The sequence below is a fragment of the Haemaphysalis longicornis genome, unplaced genomic scaffold (genome assembly GCF_048455015.1).
Source record: "Haemaphysalis longicornis isolate Haplotype H1 unplaced genomic scaffold, Haemaphysalis longicornis Haplotype H1 scaffold_10, whole genome shotgun sequence".
Classification (NCBI taxonomy): domain Eukaryota; kingdom Metazoa; phylum Arthropoda; class Arachnida; order Ixodida; family Ixodidae; genus Haemaphysalis; species Haemaphysalis longicornis.
Window position 1 is genome coordinate 35,384,182 of NW_027526204.1, and position 18,619 is coordinate 35,402,800.

General features: G+C 46.6%; 1 protein-coding gene across 1 annotated transcript in view; it reads left to right on the forward strand.

The window, feature by feature from the left end:
- The window catches only part of LOC144158374 (uncharacterized), a 33,727-nt gene extending 18,695 nt beyond the window's left edge, over positions 1–15,032 (forward strand). The window contains exons 5-10 of the mRNA XM_077689231.1: positions 1,254–1,347; positions 7,814–7,962; positions 9,559–9,606; positions 13,734–13,769; positions 14,253–14,409; positions 14,840–15,032. Coding sequence (XP_077545357.1) covers positions 1,254–1,347; positions 7,814–7,962; positions 9,559–9,606; positions 13,734–13,769; positions 14,253–14,409; positions 14,840–14,856 — 501 coding nt within the window. The 3' untranslated portion in view covers positions 14,857–15,032. The remainder of the gene's footprint in view (positions 1–1,253; positions 1,348–7,813; positions 7,963–9,558; positions 9,607–13,733; positions 13,770–14,252; positions 14,410–14,839) is intronic.
- Positions 15,033–18,619: the final 3,587 nt, after the last annotated feature.

Genomic DNA, 18,619 nt, shown 5'->3' on the forward strand with positions numbered 1-18,619 from the left:
ACAGCAATGCCCAGAGACTCATGCATCTCGGAAGAACCATCTTACGTAGACGCGCAGCGTGCCCCTGCACCGGAATGCGTCCGGAGTCAAGATCGCGGGCCAGTGCACTTACGCGCTCACTCCTCTGGACATATTCGGGTCCTGGAATTCAGACAACACGGTGGACAACCTTCGATAGGGCTGAGAAAACATGTTCCAGCTAACGTCGCGTTAGGTTGGGACGTAAGAGAAGTCTGCACACGAGCTGCAAGTCGGGTGTACATAACGGCGGCACAGTCTGAGGGCTTAGTCAAACGGGACTTACCTCATCACATTCATATTGGGCTCACTAATTCATGAAAATGTTCCTAGTGGCCAAGTTTGTCGATTTTGTTATTGCGAAATGTAAAACTATCGTGATGACGATGATTGGGGGCCTTCTGTTTCTATAGAGACTCCAGTTGTCACCAACACACTTGCCTGTTGTACTCCTCTAATTAGCCCTACCCTTAACTAATCTAGTGGATGTACCTCAGCCTATCTCGCTGTGCCCCCATCGCCGGTTTTAAACTCCCGTCTTTCCTTCCGCTCCTTTTCCTGCACTTGCGCATTTGTTTTTTCCTCCCACCGGTGTTTTTAAATTCTGATCCTTTTTCTTACTCCTCCCATGGGCCCCTCTTTTTCCTACTTTTCTTCTACCATCCCTCGAGCCGCGCTCTTCGTCCTCTCCATGGCTCCCCATCACACCACAGCCCGAAGCCTCCGTCAACCTCGCTGCCCCGTGGCCCCTCCGTGGTCGTATCTCCATGTGACAATATCATCTATGGTTTCCCGATCCCTGCCGGAACATATTCGCACGTAAAATGAGAAAAACTAGGCTGTTAGGCACACTTCTATGAATCAGTAAAACGTTTCGTACTGGCGCACGGTGGTTTTAAATTTTAAAGCCCGTGCGTCGCGAATTAGTAAGTCCTATAGAAATGTGATCACATGGGTTCCCCTAAACACCGGCGCAAGTGTAATGAAAACGCAGGACCAAGGTTACAGCCTATATATTCGAATCACCGGAAACCAGTGCTATTACGTGGCCTTCGCTACACATAAAAACCTCAAAACCGTAGAATGAATCCCTTTACGGCCACAAATCACGCATGGAAGGGAAAGGGTGCACATCAACATCCCGTAAAGAAGCATTGCACTAAGTGTCGAGCAAATGAAGTGGATTCCGAATGTTGGAAAAACAAGTCCACTTCTGTTTTGCTTCTCCGCGGCAGTGCCTGGTCACCACTCTGGGCAACACCAGTTTGCTGGGCTTAGTGGCGGCTCTGCTCGACTTCATCAACTTCGGCTTGAGCTTCATCGGACTGTGTAAGTACCCACTCGTTTAAGGGACTCCCATAGAACTAGAGGCCCGCAGGAACCGAGGTTTGAATCACGTCCCCGGCCCGGGCACGAAGCGTTCCTTTGTGAGCCCGGCGAGGCCCGGTCAGGCCCCGCAGACTGCTTTAAAAGCAAGGAAAGGGCCAAACCAGGACTGTTCATCCCAAAAGGCAGCAAGCTAGCAAGGCAAGCACAACCCACGGACACGCAATGAATGAGCGCTTGTTTTATTTCGCTACACTCGCTAGTGTGTTTTAAAAAAGAACGCTTATTGTTGCATACAGTGCAGTAAAATAGATATTTCTGAGGTAATTTTTTCTCAGACCTGAAATAGCCCAAGAACACTAGTACGCACCACCGGTCACCCTTCGCTTGGGGTAAACGAGCCGGATCACAGCGTTGCCCACGATTGCAGCAGGAGGAGGAAGGCTCTGCACCGTCCAGCATCCGCCCTCCCATTCAAATCCAATACGCTTAAATTAGGCGGAACAGCTACCGATCAAGACAAGATAACGTCTTCCGCACCCGTCACAAAGTCTCCCGGATGGACGCATGGGGCGACGATTTCAAACCGGTACCTTTTATAAGACCCCAGTCAATATACCCGTACAACTGTCCTTTCTGCGACGTACCAGTATCCACGTGCCGCCTCGTATGGGTATGTCCCACCATCCAAACCCTGTCATAGCCCCCTCCCCAGAACACTGGGAGAGCCGTTTGGCCAGCTCGCGGCTCGAGGACCAACAATTGCTGATCGATCTGGCCCGAGCGGCAGCAGCAGCCCGCGGCTTTCTGAGAAGAAAATGTGCCACCCACTTAACGTTTCTCTCTTATCGTCTCAAAAACAAGTTTTTTCTCTTCCTTCTCCTCCTCTGATAGAAGTCACTAATTGTTTTTGATGCAATTTATTCTTTAGATGCGTGTCGATGATACAAACACAAGTTTCAGAGAGCATCTACGTTTAGCTCTTAGACGCACGACGCGATAGCCTTAGCAAGCAGTCGAAGCAGCGTTTTTGAGGTCATCTGCTGCATTCGTAATTTAGGCTATCCAAGCACTCAAGGTGAACTGAGGCAGCAAGACGAGCTTCAACGGTTTTTAACACCATTTCTCAACACAGGCCTACTACGCTACCGTCGCTGAAGATGTTGGCGTGAGAGCTTGCGGCTGAGAATGTTGATCAGTTTAAGCGTGCTACCAGCCCAGCGTCCAGGTTTTTCGCTGACGTTAGGCCACTTTTTCCCATAATGGCAGTGGGAAAAAGTAATTTGCAAACAATTTATTTACTAACTATTACCTATGTATATTTCTAACGAGGACACTGTTTAGTGCATTTCTGGGCACAATATTTATTTATTTACAAAATTCTGCTGGCATAAAGCCCGAGTAGGAGTGGTACAGGCACTAAAGAGCACGAAAATGGCAACCAAATCAAACATCACACACATACAACAATTAATTACAACGAATTATCATGAATTACATTTTTTAACAAAAAAGAGGGAGAGGAAAATTCCCCGCGAGAAACCAATGCAAGGACACATTATAACACTGCAGAAGATAAGTTCAAATCATGGTCACATCACAAAGGTGACATGCCCGTCAATAGAATCTCTCGACAGAAGAGCTTCAAAGGGTAACATTCCACTCAGAGATCATGTGTGAAAAAAAAACAAAAATTTCAGAGGATTAGTTTTGTCAAATTATGGAATTAAGGCATTAGGGCATGGGCATGTAAATGATGACCTCGCCGTGTGGCCAGGAGACTAATGTAGGTTTTGGAATCAAGTAAGAGGTAACTAACTCGAGTTAACTAACAGATAAAGAAACTTTAGCCGGAATGATTTACGTTGGGATTCTGAACATGGGATACCATGTTTTTCCATCAGGGCAGAAACGGAGTCTGTTCGCCCATACATACCATAAATAAAGCGGACGGCTCTTCTTTGAATTCTCTCGAGGCAATCGATATTGGTTTTCGTGTGTGTATTTCAAATAATGCAAGCGTATTCAAGATTCGGTCTAATGACTGGAGAATAAGCTAAGTATTCAAGTTGTGGAGGAGCGTACTTGAGTTTGTGTCGCAATAAGCAAAGCTTAGGGAAAGCGGCAGTGCTTATGTTAGTAATGTGAGGGTTCCTACTTAAGGTACTGGTTAACTTTACGCCGCGATATTTGTGTTAGAGCAAGTAGGTACTTGCTTTAGGGGTTGCTCACAAGTACAATAAGAAAATTCGGAGGATTAATTCTTTCTATTCACACGAAGGTGTACTGTTCTGTCTAGATCTTTTACTCCAAGAAACCACGTTTTCAAACGCCGAGTTAACGCACATTGTTCCTCGGTGCTATTAATTTCATCAAAAAGACCTGCAGTCGCCTGCAAAAAGACGTATTTGGACCGGTTTACTTGTAAGATTAACAAGGACGTTACAAAAAAAAGAAAAAGTAAAGACCCTAGCACAGGCCGATTACTGCCCGATCAGCTTACTACCAGTCGTCTACAAGGTACTGCCCAACGTAATCGCTAACAAAATTTCTGCAACCTTAGATGTCACTCAACCTAAAGACCAAGCAGGGTTCCGTAAAGGTTATTTAACAATGAACCATATTCACACGACCAAACGGGTGATAGATAAGGGCGTTGAGTATAATGAGTATATACTGAGTATACTGCGTAGGTGTAGCCTGCGTAGATTATGAGAAAGCATTTGACACAGTCGAAACCCTAGCAGTCATTTAGGCATTTCCCAACCAGGGGTTGATGAACATTATGAAAGAATACTAGAGGATATGTACGATGGGTTCACAGCCACCATCATCTTCCATAAGGAGAGCAGTAAAATACCTATAAAGAAGGGCGTCAGACAAGGTGACACAATGTCTCTAATGTTAAATCACAGCATGTTTACAAGAAGTATTAAGAACGTTGGATTGGGAACAGGTGGGAGTAAGGGTTACTGGAAAACACCTCAGTATCCTCAGATTTGCGGATGACGTTTCCTTGCTAAGTAACTCGCCGGACGAGTTGCAAAGCATGCTAAGCGCCCTGGACAAACAGAGTAGAACCTTGGGCCTGAATATTATTGTGCACAAAAATAAAGAGATGACCAATGACCTGTGGAAAGCAGAGCTGTTTGAGATAGGTGGCGAAGCAGTGGAAGTGGTAAGCGAATATATGTACTTTGGCCAAGTTGTGACCCCGGATCCTAGCCACGAGGCAGGGATAATTAGAAGGATAAGAACGTGGTGGAATGTCTTCGGGAGGCATTATCAGATAAGGGATTTCAGCTTACCATTGTCCCTGAAGAAGAAATTGTATGACAGCTGCATCTTACTGGTACTCACCTACGGGGCATAAATTTGGAGGCTCACTAAGAGGGTTCAACCTAAATTGAGAACGACTCAGCGGGCAATGGAGCGGAAAATGATAGGTGTAACATTAAGGCAAAAGAAGAGAGCGGAGTGGGTCGGGGAACGAACGCGTGTTAAGGACATATTAGTAGAAATTAAGAAAAAGAAATGGACGTGGGCAGGGAATGTAATGCGAAGGCAAGATAACCATTGGTCATTAAGGGTAACAGAGTGAATCCCTAGAGAAGGCAAGCGTTGTAGGGGGCGGCAGAAAGTTAGATGGGCAGATGAGATGAAGAAGTTTGCGGGGATAATTTGGTCACAGTTGGCACAGGACCCGGGTAATTGGAGAATAATGAGACAGGCCTTTGCCCTGCAGTGATCGTAGATAGGCTGGTAATGATGATGACGCTTTCCTGCGGAAAGCCAGAAGTAACAGGAGAGCGTCAGATGTACTTACAATAATGTTGACGTTAGGTGGCTTCTTTAGCGTTTAGGTAGTTGTTAGGGCCTAAATGTAATTTCAAGCTACTTCTGTTGTTCAAATATCTGATATCGCGTCATCCATTGTATCTCAAAAAGCTTGGGGCCACAACTGGGCCGCTGGAAATTAGAAAGGCAATTTTCAAATTCGCGTAATTGGACAATATTGCTGCTGGTATTTACTTATGACTACATTATTTATTTTCCTTCTGCTCATAATGTAGGCCTTTCATTGGTTTTCGAAAGGCAAGCGTGAGTTTTATGCCAATTTGCATATTTAGTATAATTGCGCAACGTTGACGCCAGCGACCATTCCTATAATGACGAGCTTCCGCGGACTCCTCATAAACAAGGTGGATAGCGGACGCCTACTGCCTGTAGCAAAACAAGTCCAGCGTCTGACTTCCAAAATGGTGATCAAGTCGCCTAGCGAGGCAGTGAACGCATCCGATCCTCTTCTTACTCCCTTTCTACTGTCGCCCCCTCCAGGCGAATCTTCATTTGTCAACACACTCCCGCCGCTGCAAAGTTGGTTAGGAGCTATCTGGCACAGGAGCACAGTCAGTGGCGATGTCCAGGCCCTACAACGACCAGTAGTCCGACTTCCATAGCGGCGCATGTCAAAGCAGCATTGCTCGTAGGCTGGCAGGGGAATCCATCGAAGCATTCGGCTGGAAGTTGTATTCGCGTCCCATCGTTCTCTGTGAACAGCCTCGTAAACCTTGTTAGACAGGACGAGTTCATGCCTAGCTTGACTGGCAGCAAGAGGTTTCGGGTTATCGATGGTTAAAATGACCGACAGGGTTTAAACTGGAGACTGAACTGGTCAGTATGCGGGAGCGGCCGTGCTCCAGGCTGTTCGCCACGAGGCAGCCGCCAGGATCGAACGGGAGCAGCCAGTGCGAGCAGCCACGTTGCCAAACGGCATACGGCGAGGGCAGTGGCACTCTCATTGACCTTATATCCGGTACTGCCTCTACTGATGTCCGGTACTGCAAAAGGGGGAGGGATACGATGAGGGGTGTATGGATGGAGGAGGGCCCTATTTAGAAGGGATTCCGTCTGGGTGTTTAGTCCAGCGCACGGGCTTCTGCGTGTGGTCGCCGCTTTAAAACATGCACAAAAAGAACTTCCTTTGTCAATTTGTTAAAAGGGCATTACCGGAGGCATTACTGCTAGCGCCGTTTCCAGGCCTAGACACGTTGTCAAGTTCCAAACGAAGGCATATTTCAAATAAGCCTTCATATGCACATTCCGATACAGAGCTCTCGTTAGCTCAATGATAGAAAGTAACGTCAACGTCCTTTCTTGTATAGCTGCGCTTCAGCGTGTGGTATTTTCTTGCAGTTTTTATTGCGGGAGCTGGACCCGAGGCATGTGGGCCAAATTTTCGCAGTCGGTCCGCAGACAGCGCTCAAAAGCCGTGAACTAGAGAGTGCGTGCAGAAAGGGGTAACTTCACCGAACAGAACCACTAGCCCAGGCGGCGCGGCCTCCGCCCCTGCCAAGATTTCTAACAAAACGTCGCGTCGAAGGCTCCCCAAGTGCATCTTCCAATTTGCCCGTCGCACGCCGTGTCGACGCGTCCCCTCACCGCTTTGTGGAGTGCGCAGCCAGCAGAGGGCGCCAAAAGATGATGGAATGGGAAATGCAGTGACGGAACGCCTAGTTCCTCTAGATAAGGGTACAGAGTGTTGGCACTCTTTCTTCCTATTGTTCCCTGCCGCCGCTGGAATTATCGGGCACTCCACATCACGTGACATTTGTTTACACTAAGATGGTTTATGGGCGCCGGCATTTTGTTATTTGTGCGTTTTTGGTGGGCTTAGGTTGCCCTCCTTGCTCTGCGGCTGTGCATGACTGACGTCGTTCCGAACACGAATCAAAGATAATCTGTGCAGCAGCATTTCAGATGCCGTTTGGCTGCGTCTTGGGGGTGTTGTTAACAAATGACCCGGTCTAAGTTAGCGGCGAGGCCGTGTATGTGGCAATCTCGCAGCACTAATGAAAAACAAAATGATTGCTGTTGCTGGCTTGCGTGCCTCAGTGGCGTTAATCTGATACCTTATCTAGTGACACTAGTAATGCCGATGCTGGTGGACACCAGAAGGGCGACAGGCAGCCAATGCCGCTAACGCAAAGTCCGGTTATCACGGCGTTCGATTGGAGTGCGAGAAACGCTTTCTTGGGGGCTTCTAAACCAGCAGTACAGAGTGTGCATAGAGACGAGCCTCGGGTGAGCGGTGGAAAAGTTCGGGACGTTCACCAGTCATAGAAGACCCACGAATAATTGGTAAATGAATTTTTGTACAGGTTTCCGGCGTCCGTTTTAGCTGCCCTGTCAAGTGCACGGCACACTTTGTAAAGAACAAGGGAAGGTGATGCGACAAAAGAGCGAACGAATTCACACTTTGTAGCACCGAATTTCCTAGTCTCAAAACGTAATTCATATTCAGCACCTGTGGGGTGTGCTGTTCCGCCTTTTAGAGCACCATGTGATTCAAGTGGCACAGGTCCCTCTGTGCAGCTTTTCGGCGAAACGGAACAAACCAGACAGTTTCTTTAAGTTTCTGCATAGACACGAACTGAATGACAGTACTTCCGTCACGGGTTTTCTGCAGCCTCGCTCTTCTCCGTGGTAACGGGCTTCGTGACGGCTCCTCTGTGCGCCATCAGCGGGGTGCCCAACTGTCTGACGCTGCTTTCCGGCAACCAGAGCTGCACCAATCCCGTCAGCCTCACCCTTCCCAGCACGCTCAACGTAGGCAAGGTAGGCGCGCACTCTCCTGGGCTCTGTTAACAGGTGACTGGGTTCACCTCAGAGTTGTTCCCATACGGGCTGAACGGCGGCGGCATGAAATATTTATAGCAGATTTGAATATTAGGGCAGTGAGATTTTCGGTTAAAGAGATCGGCGATGCATCATTGCTTTAATCGCGAATATTTTGGCAGCCAGTTTAAAGGACCCAGCAACACATCCGACAAAGGCCTTGTGTTTCCTTCGCGTCTGGAAGCACAGCGAAAGCTACAGTTATCACCAGTTGGGAGCCGCACTGCACGATTTGCTCGTCGCAGTGTGTGCTCCTTCCGTTTCTGTTTTGCTTTCGCGGTTTCTTTTCAAATAGTGCATTGCGATTGCGTTCATTGCTGGAACTGAAGGAAAGCCAGCCAATAGCTGCTACACCACTGCAATGACGTAATTTTAGCGGTCGAACAGAAGCATGAGCTATTGCCGTTCTTAACATGCACCCGAGTATAGATACGCCATGAGGGGGAAGTGCTGCCCGGTCTGTGTTGGCTCCTCATCAAGAGAATGCTGAGCTAGCAAGAAAGAGGTAGCCGCGTCTTTGTCGCAATTGGAGAGGTGACGGTTCAGCAATAGCAAGTCTGCTAGCTTCATGCTTTTTAACCACAGATGGATGCGTTGATTCGTAATGTCGCTCCCGTAGCCATTGCTATCCTTCTTGCAACGAACCGAACCGATGGTCCCGCTTTTTCCATGCATTGACCAATCCTTCACACGTGCGCTACATAAGCCAGCAGAGGCAGCCGAACGAGGAACAAATCATCACCAAGGGAAAACACTGGGGTATCGCGCAGATGTTGAATTCGCAGCAGGAAATAACACAAACTTTCTTGTTTTTTTTCGGCTAAATGGCGAAAGCACGAATTTGGTTCCTTAGATAACAGACAAAAGCGCAGGCACACATCGTTCACCAACAGTGGATTGTGAACCCACAATGCCCACCATGCTTCGCCAGCAACACTAAGAGCGGAGCTCACCTCTTCCGTTCACTGGTTGATTTGTGCCTCTCCAAATGTATATAACGCGCCAAAAATTTAACCAGTTCTGCTCCATAAACACGCCCAATCGGGCATTCTGTTTAACACACGGTTCTGAATGAACGTCTACGTTACGTCGAGCTGTATACGCACGGGATGTGTTGGTTATATCGGGCCGTCTGCTTGATTTGTCACTGATGATTACATATCGGAGACACCTCAAAGTTAGCGAAGACATGCTGACGTCCCTTAGAGAAACGTTTGCAAGGTTCGCTTTGCAAGGTTAAGCACAATTTAAAATATCTTCTGCCTTTTAGGGTGAGTGGCAGCCTGCAGTATTGATGGTACATTTTTCCTTCTTACATTACAAGCCGTAATTTATAAACTCGGTGAAAGACGAAGCAATCTGCTCTGTCGTCATAAAAAGAGTCCTAGAAGCCTTTCAAGCTAAAAAGTGAAAAACGTACTGGCCCTGTTCGCGTAAGCTGTGTCGCTTAAAAACAGATGTGATTAAAAACCACATTTCTGTTTCTCAGTGGTTTCTTGTCGTCTTTAACTCATCAAACCTTTCGTTGTGTTTCAGTGCCTGAACCAGACGCTCCTCCTCTGCCAAAACGGGCAGCCTGCCACGGTATGTGAAACAACTGTGCTTATATGTAACGCTACCAGTTACACAAGTAGTATGAACTGGGTAATGGGGTACGATGAAATTATGTCCCACTTTCCCATCAAGAATATGCTTTCTGTTTGACACCTCCTACAAGAATCTCTAAAAATGCCTCTAAGGGACAGCAAATCAATACTTCCTCACAGGGACAGCAGTTCAATACCGAACAAGCAATACCTGTTCGTGGTCAGGCAATGGATTTTAAACTTTTCCTCTCAGTGTTTAGAGGATATTCACCTGCGGTGTTTCCGCTTTCGTATAGTATGGCAGTGGGGCGATGCATTAAGAGGGTGTATGGTGTGAGGAAGTAACTGCAATTACTTGCGTCGGATCCATGTGGTCGACGAGTCGGTATGCAACCTTCGCCGAAAATTCCGCAGCACCGGGGCTGACACGCAGGAAAGAAACCTAAATTTTATACATTAAGCCAAGATCACTCCAGCAATTGTGCGCCCTTGCGTTTGGTGTGTACTGATGTTTTCGAGGTGTTTTGCCTTCGTTAAATATCATCGTGGCCATAAATCTAGGAACGTTAGTATTTCTGCAGGTAAAATTTCCACTTCAGAATCTGTTTCTTTTCCCTGGCGAACGGTACAGGTTTGCCACGCATGAAACTGTAGCGTGAACGAGTTTGGCGCGATAAAATTCTAGTATGAACGAGTTCGGCACGCATAAAATTGCAGCATGAAAGAGGTTTCCAACTACGCTCACCTCAGGCGTTCATTGATTACGTCTAAATGAGCTTCTTCTGTAGACAACGAATTGAAACGGTTTTACAACTGTGCAAAAGCAATATCTATTTTTCAGCACCGTGCAAGAGGCCCTTGCACAGCGCTTTTTGCACAGAATTGCGAAAATATCAAACGGCTATCATTACCATTAAATAAAGTGTCCGTGAGTGCCTAAACTCAATGAGCTTCGGGTGCAAGGACTCGCGTCAAACATAGAGAAATCAAGTAAATGACATGCAAACAATTCACTTCACTCCAAGCCTAGCACAATATTGCGATATACTGCGCCTACCATGGCGACATTTAGATTGTTCTTTGGCTGAGTGATTATGTGGTTTAACTCACCGATGTTGCACAGGTGATGAGGCGTGCCGTAGTGGAGAGCGCAGGAATAATTTTGACCACCTGGGATCTTTAACGTCCACCGAAGTGTAGAACAGACTGGCGTTTTTGTTTTTCGCACATTTATACTGTGTACATACGCCAACACGCAAGTAGGGCATTTTAAATATTTTAACTTCTATACCTAAATTGTGTAGTTATGAGTAATGGTACGGGGAAGCCTTCGTAGTGAACTTGAACGTTGGTATCAAATAAAAAAAACCTTCAAAGATTTACATGCAACAGAACTCCAAGACAATACGAACTCAAAGTATAACATATAACGGTTATTGGAATAAAATCAAGAAACCAAACCTGTTTTTAATGTTACTTTTCGCACTGAATCACACGAACTCTTGTGTCATCACTGTACAAACTGGTTCTAATAATGCGTTTCCTTTGAAGGCACCTCGGAAGTTGGCATACGGTTTTATCAAAAAGTATCAAAGTAAAGCGTACCTCTAAAGCTGGGTGAGCGACTGAAAGCTCTTGAAAGAAGCCTTGTGTATGAGGCAGGGGTTTTTGGGATAATAGAGACAGTTTGAAGGAGTGCTTATATTATTAGCCCTCGTCCAATATAACTTGAGACAGTCGGGTGACCAGAAGTGTTCAGGCCCGCCGGGCATAAATCCATAAAGAGCGATTTTTTATATTCCACTTTGTAGAGAAACCGAGTATCCTGAAGCGCGGCGCGTCACATAAAGGTAGGGTGAAGAATTCGTCGACAAGTTCTTATCTACCCCGAGGGAGGTCGTACAGTCTCACACAGTTACAGAAAGGGTTGATTTGTTTAACAGGAAAACAGGTCTATAACACGTTTTTTTGTGGTTTTTTCGGGATAGTTAACGATATTTCTACCTATAAGAATTTTATCCGAGCATGGCGGAAGAAACACTGAAATGAAGACGGCAAGTTAGTGGACTTACGACCGATAACCGGCATATTTTCGGGTGTTTAGCGTGGTCTAATTAGAGACATGAAAGCCACGCAGCGATGGTGTTCGAAGGATGGGAAAACAACGCAAGTAAGGGACTTTGAACACTCCGCACCTCTTCCCCCTTCAGCATCGTTTACATACTGGCTGCCATCTATCACGGGGGGCCGGCCAGTGTCTCCGCAATACGCGAGAGATGTCGTTAGATGACAGCATGCGAGGGGTGGCTTGCATCACGCGAGCGATAGTCGAATAAAGTTATTGTACAGTCCGTCCGTACTGATGCTACCCCACAATGTTAGACCAGTGGTTGGTGGCAGGGGTTAGGTGTTTAGGCGAGTTACTGCCAGAAACCGAGCAGCCTTGCGCCGTGTATTGAAGCGAACATTGCGGAGCGCGTTAAGTTGCCCCCCCACAAAGGAGGGCCCCGCTCGTGGCAGCGACACCGCATCATCGTAATGTTTTGGTGGACTGTTGCATCCGCGGTTATGGCGTCACTGCTGCGAAGTTTGGCAGTTGCTGCCTGCTTACTGGCATTTACGCGCGGTCAGTTTGCGCTGATGGAACGTAAGGGACAAGCGCAACAAAACGGGAGATGGAGGGCAGGGCCGCGTGAGAACAGTCCAAGCCTGCAGAGCTTTGCTTTGGTTTGCAAAGTTGCGCCTTAGGCGGTGTCACGTGTATTCTTACGCGGTAGAGTAATTTTAAGGGCCAGCGTTACCGTGGTATCGCTTGTCGAGATCTGCTGTGGTCCCTAAACTGTACGTGAGCTGCTCCAAATAAGCGCGCGCGCTGTGGGTGTTGAGACCGCTGATGGCTGAAGTTCTTCTCGGAGTCCATGATTTGCGTATGCTTCTGGCCGCTTCTTGCAATCCTGTGATCATGTTGGTGACGCTGCATGTCAGAAACCTTCTTCAATATAGTGACGTGGTCCTCGTGTGCAGCGATACGTGCGGAAAAGGCCTATTCGGGTAGGTAGGTGCTTTTGCGAGCGCAAAGCTCAAAAGGGCTGGTGTCATGACACAGTCCTTAAAGCGGCTCTCCTGTAAAACCAGGGGGCCCACTTGGTCAGTTTCTGACAAATCGTTTATCGACTACGCTGGCTGACCCGTTCAACTGTCTTAGTAATCTGGCTGACCTTGTCGAAACCTCAGCGCATTTATGCTGCAGCAACAAAGGGTCCGGTGCGAGACGGGCTACTCTGCAGCAGCGATGAGCACCGTTGATGGGTAAAAGGGTAGCGAAGGCTTCTCCCAGCCATGGGGAGCCAGTGCGGTCAGACGCAATGTGATACTAAACTGCATAATTATATTAGGTATTTTATTTATTTAAACACCCTGAAAGCCCGCAGGAGTTACAGAGAGTATTAAATGGCGATTTATACAAAAGAAGTAATAGCCATTTTGAGCGATGTTGGCTGAAGAATGCTGGCCATAAAGGGGAAGGGGGGGGGGGGGGTTCCAGCCATCGCCGGTCATGGGCAAAGTAGGGGTTCAATAAGGAAGTCATACATCTAGTGATCTTTAACACAGGAAGAAGAAGGAAAAGACGAAACATACGCTAGGTCTGCAAAAGTATGAGCTTACATTGCATTGGTGAACGAGAAATCGGCCGAAAATTTTACAGTGAAGTAGCGTAGTTCGATTAAGTGGGTTGGTGACACTTCCAAACGCTTAGCGCTGTTTATTTACGTTCACGTTATAACGCTGATCGGCAGTGCCGCGCTATCAATAATGTTCTTGATATGCGCAGTTGGTATGCTCGGCAGGCACGGCTTGTAGCTGTGAGCGCTGTCGTGTGACTTTATTGCGCCTGATAATTAAGGCACGCGTCATAACATAAATACTGGACATCAAGATAATCCAGTTGCCCGGAAGGTAAAAAAATGTTTACGACAACCGCACTTATTGTCGATATGCCTGCGGTAAAACCAATAAAGCTTGCTATTGTTCCCCTCTTTGGTTCCCCGCTGTTTCCTTCTGTTAACACGTGCCGCCTGGGTGCCCTTGAGTCGCAACGCTAAGATTGTTTTTCTCACTTTCCAGGATAGGCTTCTCTTGAATCTCCTCAATACGCTGACGGTAAGTACTCTTCAAGGACTCTTGAAAACATTTTTTTTAAGAAATAGTAGATGCATTCACTGAGTTTTTGTGTTTTTAGGTGCTCCATTAGCGCATAGGCATGGCAAAAAACAGCGCAAAGAAGCTTAACGGAAGACTAGAAAGAGACGAACACGAAATCATCTTCCGTTGATTTTCTTCGCACTCTTTTTTGCCGTGAGTACGAACCAACTAGCCCGTCTTCACACTCCAGCGCATAGTTTTTTAAACTGTTCGTCTTCGCAGCACGTCACAAGCTTTAGTCAGTGCACACTGCCCCTTTTGTCAGCGCATGTGTTTGTGATTTTTTTGTAAAGGATAGGTCACATGAAGCACAATAAGTTTAGCAGTTTTTTACAAGGCAGAAGCAAAGAATAAGACGTGAGGAAATCGCATGTGGGGACTAGTGACAGACAATTCACCCAAAAAGGACGTTCATAAAGATCCGTCCTGCCCTTTTCTCAGTGCCTGCTGCAATCCCTGTTGGGCACCAATCCGGGCTCCATGATCAACAGCTCCATTTGCCTCATTCTGTTAATGCTGAGTGCAATGTTCGGAACAATCCCGTTCTTCGGACCGATCTTCAGGGCTTTCCTGACCATCCCAGCGCAAACCTTCGGATGTGAGTTGGTGATTAATGTTGTTTCATCGCAGAGTTTGATACAATGCCTCGCTCCAGTTAAGCCTTTTGATGACGAGAAAGCTGCAATGTGCCGATTTTACATATTCCCGAATCAATGAAGTTTCGGCTCTGTCTTCCCCTCTGTCGCTAGTGTCGCTATTATAAGGCGACAAAAAAAAAGTCGGAAACACTATTTTTGGAACAAACCAAAGAAGAAAAGGAATTTGAGTTACTTAAACTGAGCGAAAGAAGGGCGAGCTTGCAAGAAGAATCATTTAGCGCCCCGATGCGCTTTCTTGTCACTAGGCTGCTGTATACGTTTTGTGTCAAATCACTGCTCCTGCTTTGCCAGAAATATCCAGTTCATTTGTCGCTATAGTTGCACGCAATGGATGTGGATTGTCCTAACGCGCGATACTTGCTTTTTCAGGTGGACCAATCGGTTAAGCACGCACACGTTGGGCCACACGTATCTCGGTTGATCTCCTTGGAAGCTGTGTGCTGGACGTTACCTGCTGCCGAAAATTCTGTTTCTGTATATGCTGTTGCTGAAGTTCACGGCCACGTCGGGAGTTCAAAAGGCCCGCCTTGTCATTTGCTAATACACATATTCAAAGCATGCGTTTGAGTGTCCCCTTTTCTTCACAGTAGTTTTGATTTTCCTCAATGTGTTGTCCAATAGCACTATTGTGGCGATACTTTAGAAAGTTCGGGTAAAGCGGGTTAAGCAGCTTCCCGGTTCCACTTCGACAAGCAAATGCTGGATAAGCATTCTATACATGAAGCATCCAGAACATGATGCGCAGGAAAAAAAACTAACGCAGTTCTACTTAACTGGGAAGGTGTGGAGTGGAGCAGTAATTCGCCAGAGGGGTTGTGGTTCTTGCCTTGTCTAGTTTTGGTTCCAGTCAGGCGTTGATACCGAAAGTTGCGGGCACCGAAGTCCTTATTGACTTTTCGAATAATCACTAGTTTAATTCATACTTTTTTTTGTTTCATAAAATTCTGTACTGTTTCCGGCACGTCGTTGCACAAAGATCATCCCAGCACTTTGCATGTGATTAACGTGGGCCTGTGTGGCGCATTGGGATTTACGTACGCTTCTTAACGCGAACGACCCAATTTGAATTCCAACCAGGGGAAGCGGTGATGAATGAATGAATGAATGAATGAATGAATGAATGAATGAATGAATGAATGAATGAATGAATGAATGAATTTATCGTTGTTATGGAAAGGAAAGACCACGAGCTGGCGTTGTTTGTCTCACCTAAGTGTGGATACCGGAATGCCTGCTGGTGTGGGTGTATGAGCGGAGGGGGAAACGGGCAGACAGAAAAGGGAGATGAGACAGCGGGAGATGATACATCTACATATTGGCAGGACTAAACACAAAGAGAAAAGAAAAGCTATATGCCCAAAGTTCACTTTGCTATCCGGTAAGCTAGCGGAGCGCCCGGAGGTGTTACGGCTACTTGTGGCCCTGGGTGATCTTTTCGAAGCCTCTGATTGGGTGCGTGACGCCGTGTTACCGACACCGCGCTGCTATGGCGGCTAGATATCGGGACACCTGACAAGCTACGACTACGAGCGAGTACCCTAAGCTGCGAGCTTCACAGCGCGAAAACCGACCAGGGACGACAAGAGGCAGTACAAACAAGCGCTGTTACACTAAAGTTTAAAGAGCGCGGAACTTAAAATTGCTCTATATCGCTGACAAACACCTTCTTCTGAAAACGGGACAGCTAGAACTGGAAATGGAGGAGCCCGAATGGGGAGCATAAAAATGAAATACACTTCATATTCTGCAATAGCCCTGGCGTCGTGCAGGATGTGGAAGTGCTCGAAATGGTAATTTGTAGTGACAACCATATAGCAAGATCTCTGATTAGGCTAGATTTGAGGAGGGACCGTAACAAGCGAGTACGAAATAAGCCGAATAATGAGATAACAGCAAGACGTATAGTAGAGGAATTCAGGATCACGCTGCAGAGCCGATACTGAGCCCTTACCGAGGAAGCAGAGTTTCCGAGATAGGAAGACAGCGACAATCTTACACGCATTCTCACAGAGTGTGCAGTAGAAGTCGAGGGCCCGATGGCTTGGCAGGATACTGGTAAACTTTCCCATGAGGCGAAAGCTCTAATTAGGAAACGGCAAACCATGAGAATGTCCATCTCAGCTGACAGAATAGAACTAGTGGAGCTTTCGAAGTTTATCAATAAGCGTGAGACAGCCGACATACGAAAGTATAATATGAAGAGGATCGAAGATGTTGTAAAGAACGGAGGCAGACTGAAAGCTGTGAAGAGGCGTCTAGGCATGGGGAAAACCAGATGTATGCTCATAAAGACAAGCAAGGCAATGTCATCGCGAATAGGGATGAAATAGAGAAGCCGAGGAGTTCTATAGAGATATGTACAGTATCCGGGACATCCAAGATAATGCCGAATGAGAAAGTAGTTCAGAGGAGATAGACATCCAACCAGAGGAGATAGACCAGAGGAGATCAGACCACATAGATCAAAGGAGATAGGCCAGAGGGGTAAATCCCACCACATGAGAGGAGGTAGTTCAGGGGAAATAGAAATAGCACGACAGAAGAAGTAAGAAATCTTTTGAAAGAAATGAAAGGGAGCGAAGCACCTGGCGAAGATCAGATAACAGCAGGCCTCTTGAAGGATGGCAGGCAAATTGTATTAGAAAAACTGGCAAAGCTATAGACGCAATGCGTAATGACCGTGACTGTACCGGAAGCTTGGCAGAACGCGAACGTCATCTTAATCCATAAGAAAAGTGGAATGAAGGACTTGAAAAATTACAGGCCGATCATTTTACTGTAAGTCGTCTACATGGTGCGTACCAAGGTAATCGCTAACATAATTTCGGACGCTTAGATTTCAGTCAACCTAAAGAAAAAACAGGGTTTCTTAAGACCTATTGAACAATGGATCATGTTCACACGTTCAGTCAGGTGGTAAAGAAGTGCGCGGAGTATACTGAACCCCTATACATAGCCTTCATATATTATGAGAAAGCATTCGACTCAGTAGAAACCTCAGCCGTCATTCAGGCATTACGAAACCAGGGGGTAGACGAGGATTTTGTAAGAATACTAGGGGATATTTAAAAAGGATATCTACAGCTACCATCATCTTCTACAAGGAGAGCACTAAAATACCTATAAAGGGCGTCAGACAAGGAGACACAATCTCTCCAATGCTATTGAGGCCATGTTTACAAGTGTTCATAACATTGGATTAGGAACGGGTGGGAGTAAGGGAGTTAATACAGAATACCCCAGTAACCTGAGATTTGCTGATGACGTTGACTTGCTAAGTAACTCCGGGGACAAATATCAAAGCATGCTTTCCGCATTAGACAGAGTAGAACCGTCGGACTGAAAATGAATAGGAGAAAACTAAAACTAAAGAAAATAAAGTTGTGACACTGAATCCCAACCATGATGAATAGATAATCAGAATAATAAGAATGTGGAGGAGTGCATTCGGCAGGCATTCTCGGATAATGAATGGCCGCCTACCATTATCCCTGAAGAAGACAGTGTATGATAGCTGCATCTTACTCGTACTCTCCTACGGGGCAGAAACTTGGAGGCTCACTAAGAGGATTCAAATTTAATTGAGGACGACTTAGGGAGCAATGGAACAAAAGATGATAGGTGTAACAATAAGGGACAAAAAGAGAGCGGAGTGGGTCAGGGAACAAACGCGTGTTAAGAGCATATTAGCAATATTAGTAGAAATTAAAAGAAGAAATGGACGTGGGCAGGGCATGTAATGCGAAGGCAAGATAACCGTTGGTCATTGGGGATAACAGAGTGGATCCCTAGAGAAGGCAAGCCTGGTAGGGGGCGGCAGAAAGTTAGATGAGCATATCAGATGAAGTTTGCGGGGATAAATTGCTCGCATGTAGTTCAGGACCGAGATAGTTGGAGATAATGGGAGAGACCTTTAGCCTGCAGTGAGCGTAGATAGGATGGTGATGATATTCGTTCAATAGAGAACCAACGTCTTCGCGCGACAATAGCGTCCTGCCGCCCCTAATACGTTATTGCTCTCTTCTCCCACCCGCCTACCTCTCAGGCCTTTCGCATTCTGTCTCGCTCCTATCACGATTAGCTGGGTGGGGATTTGCTCAAGTAAATTCTTTTTTCTCAGGTTCCGCTGCTCTCCCGCCATCTATTAGC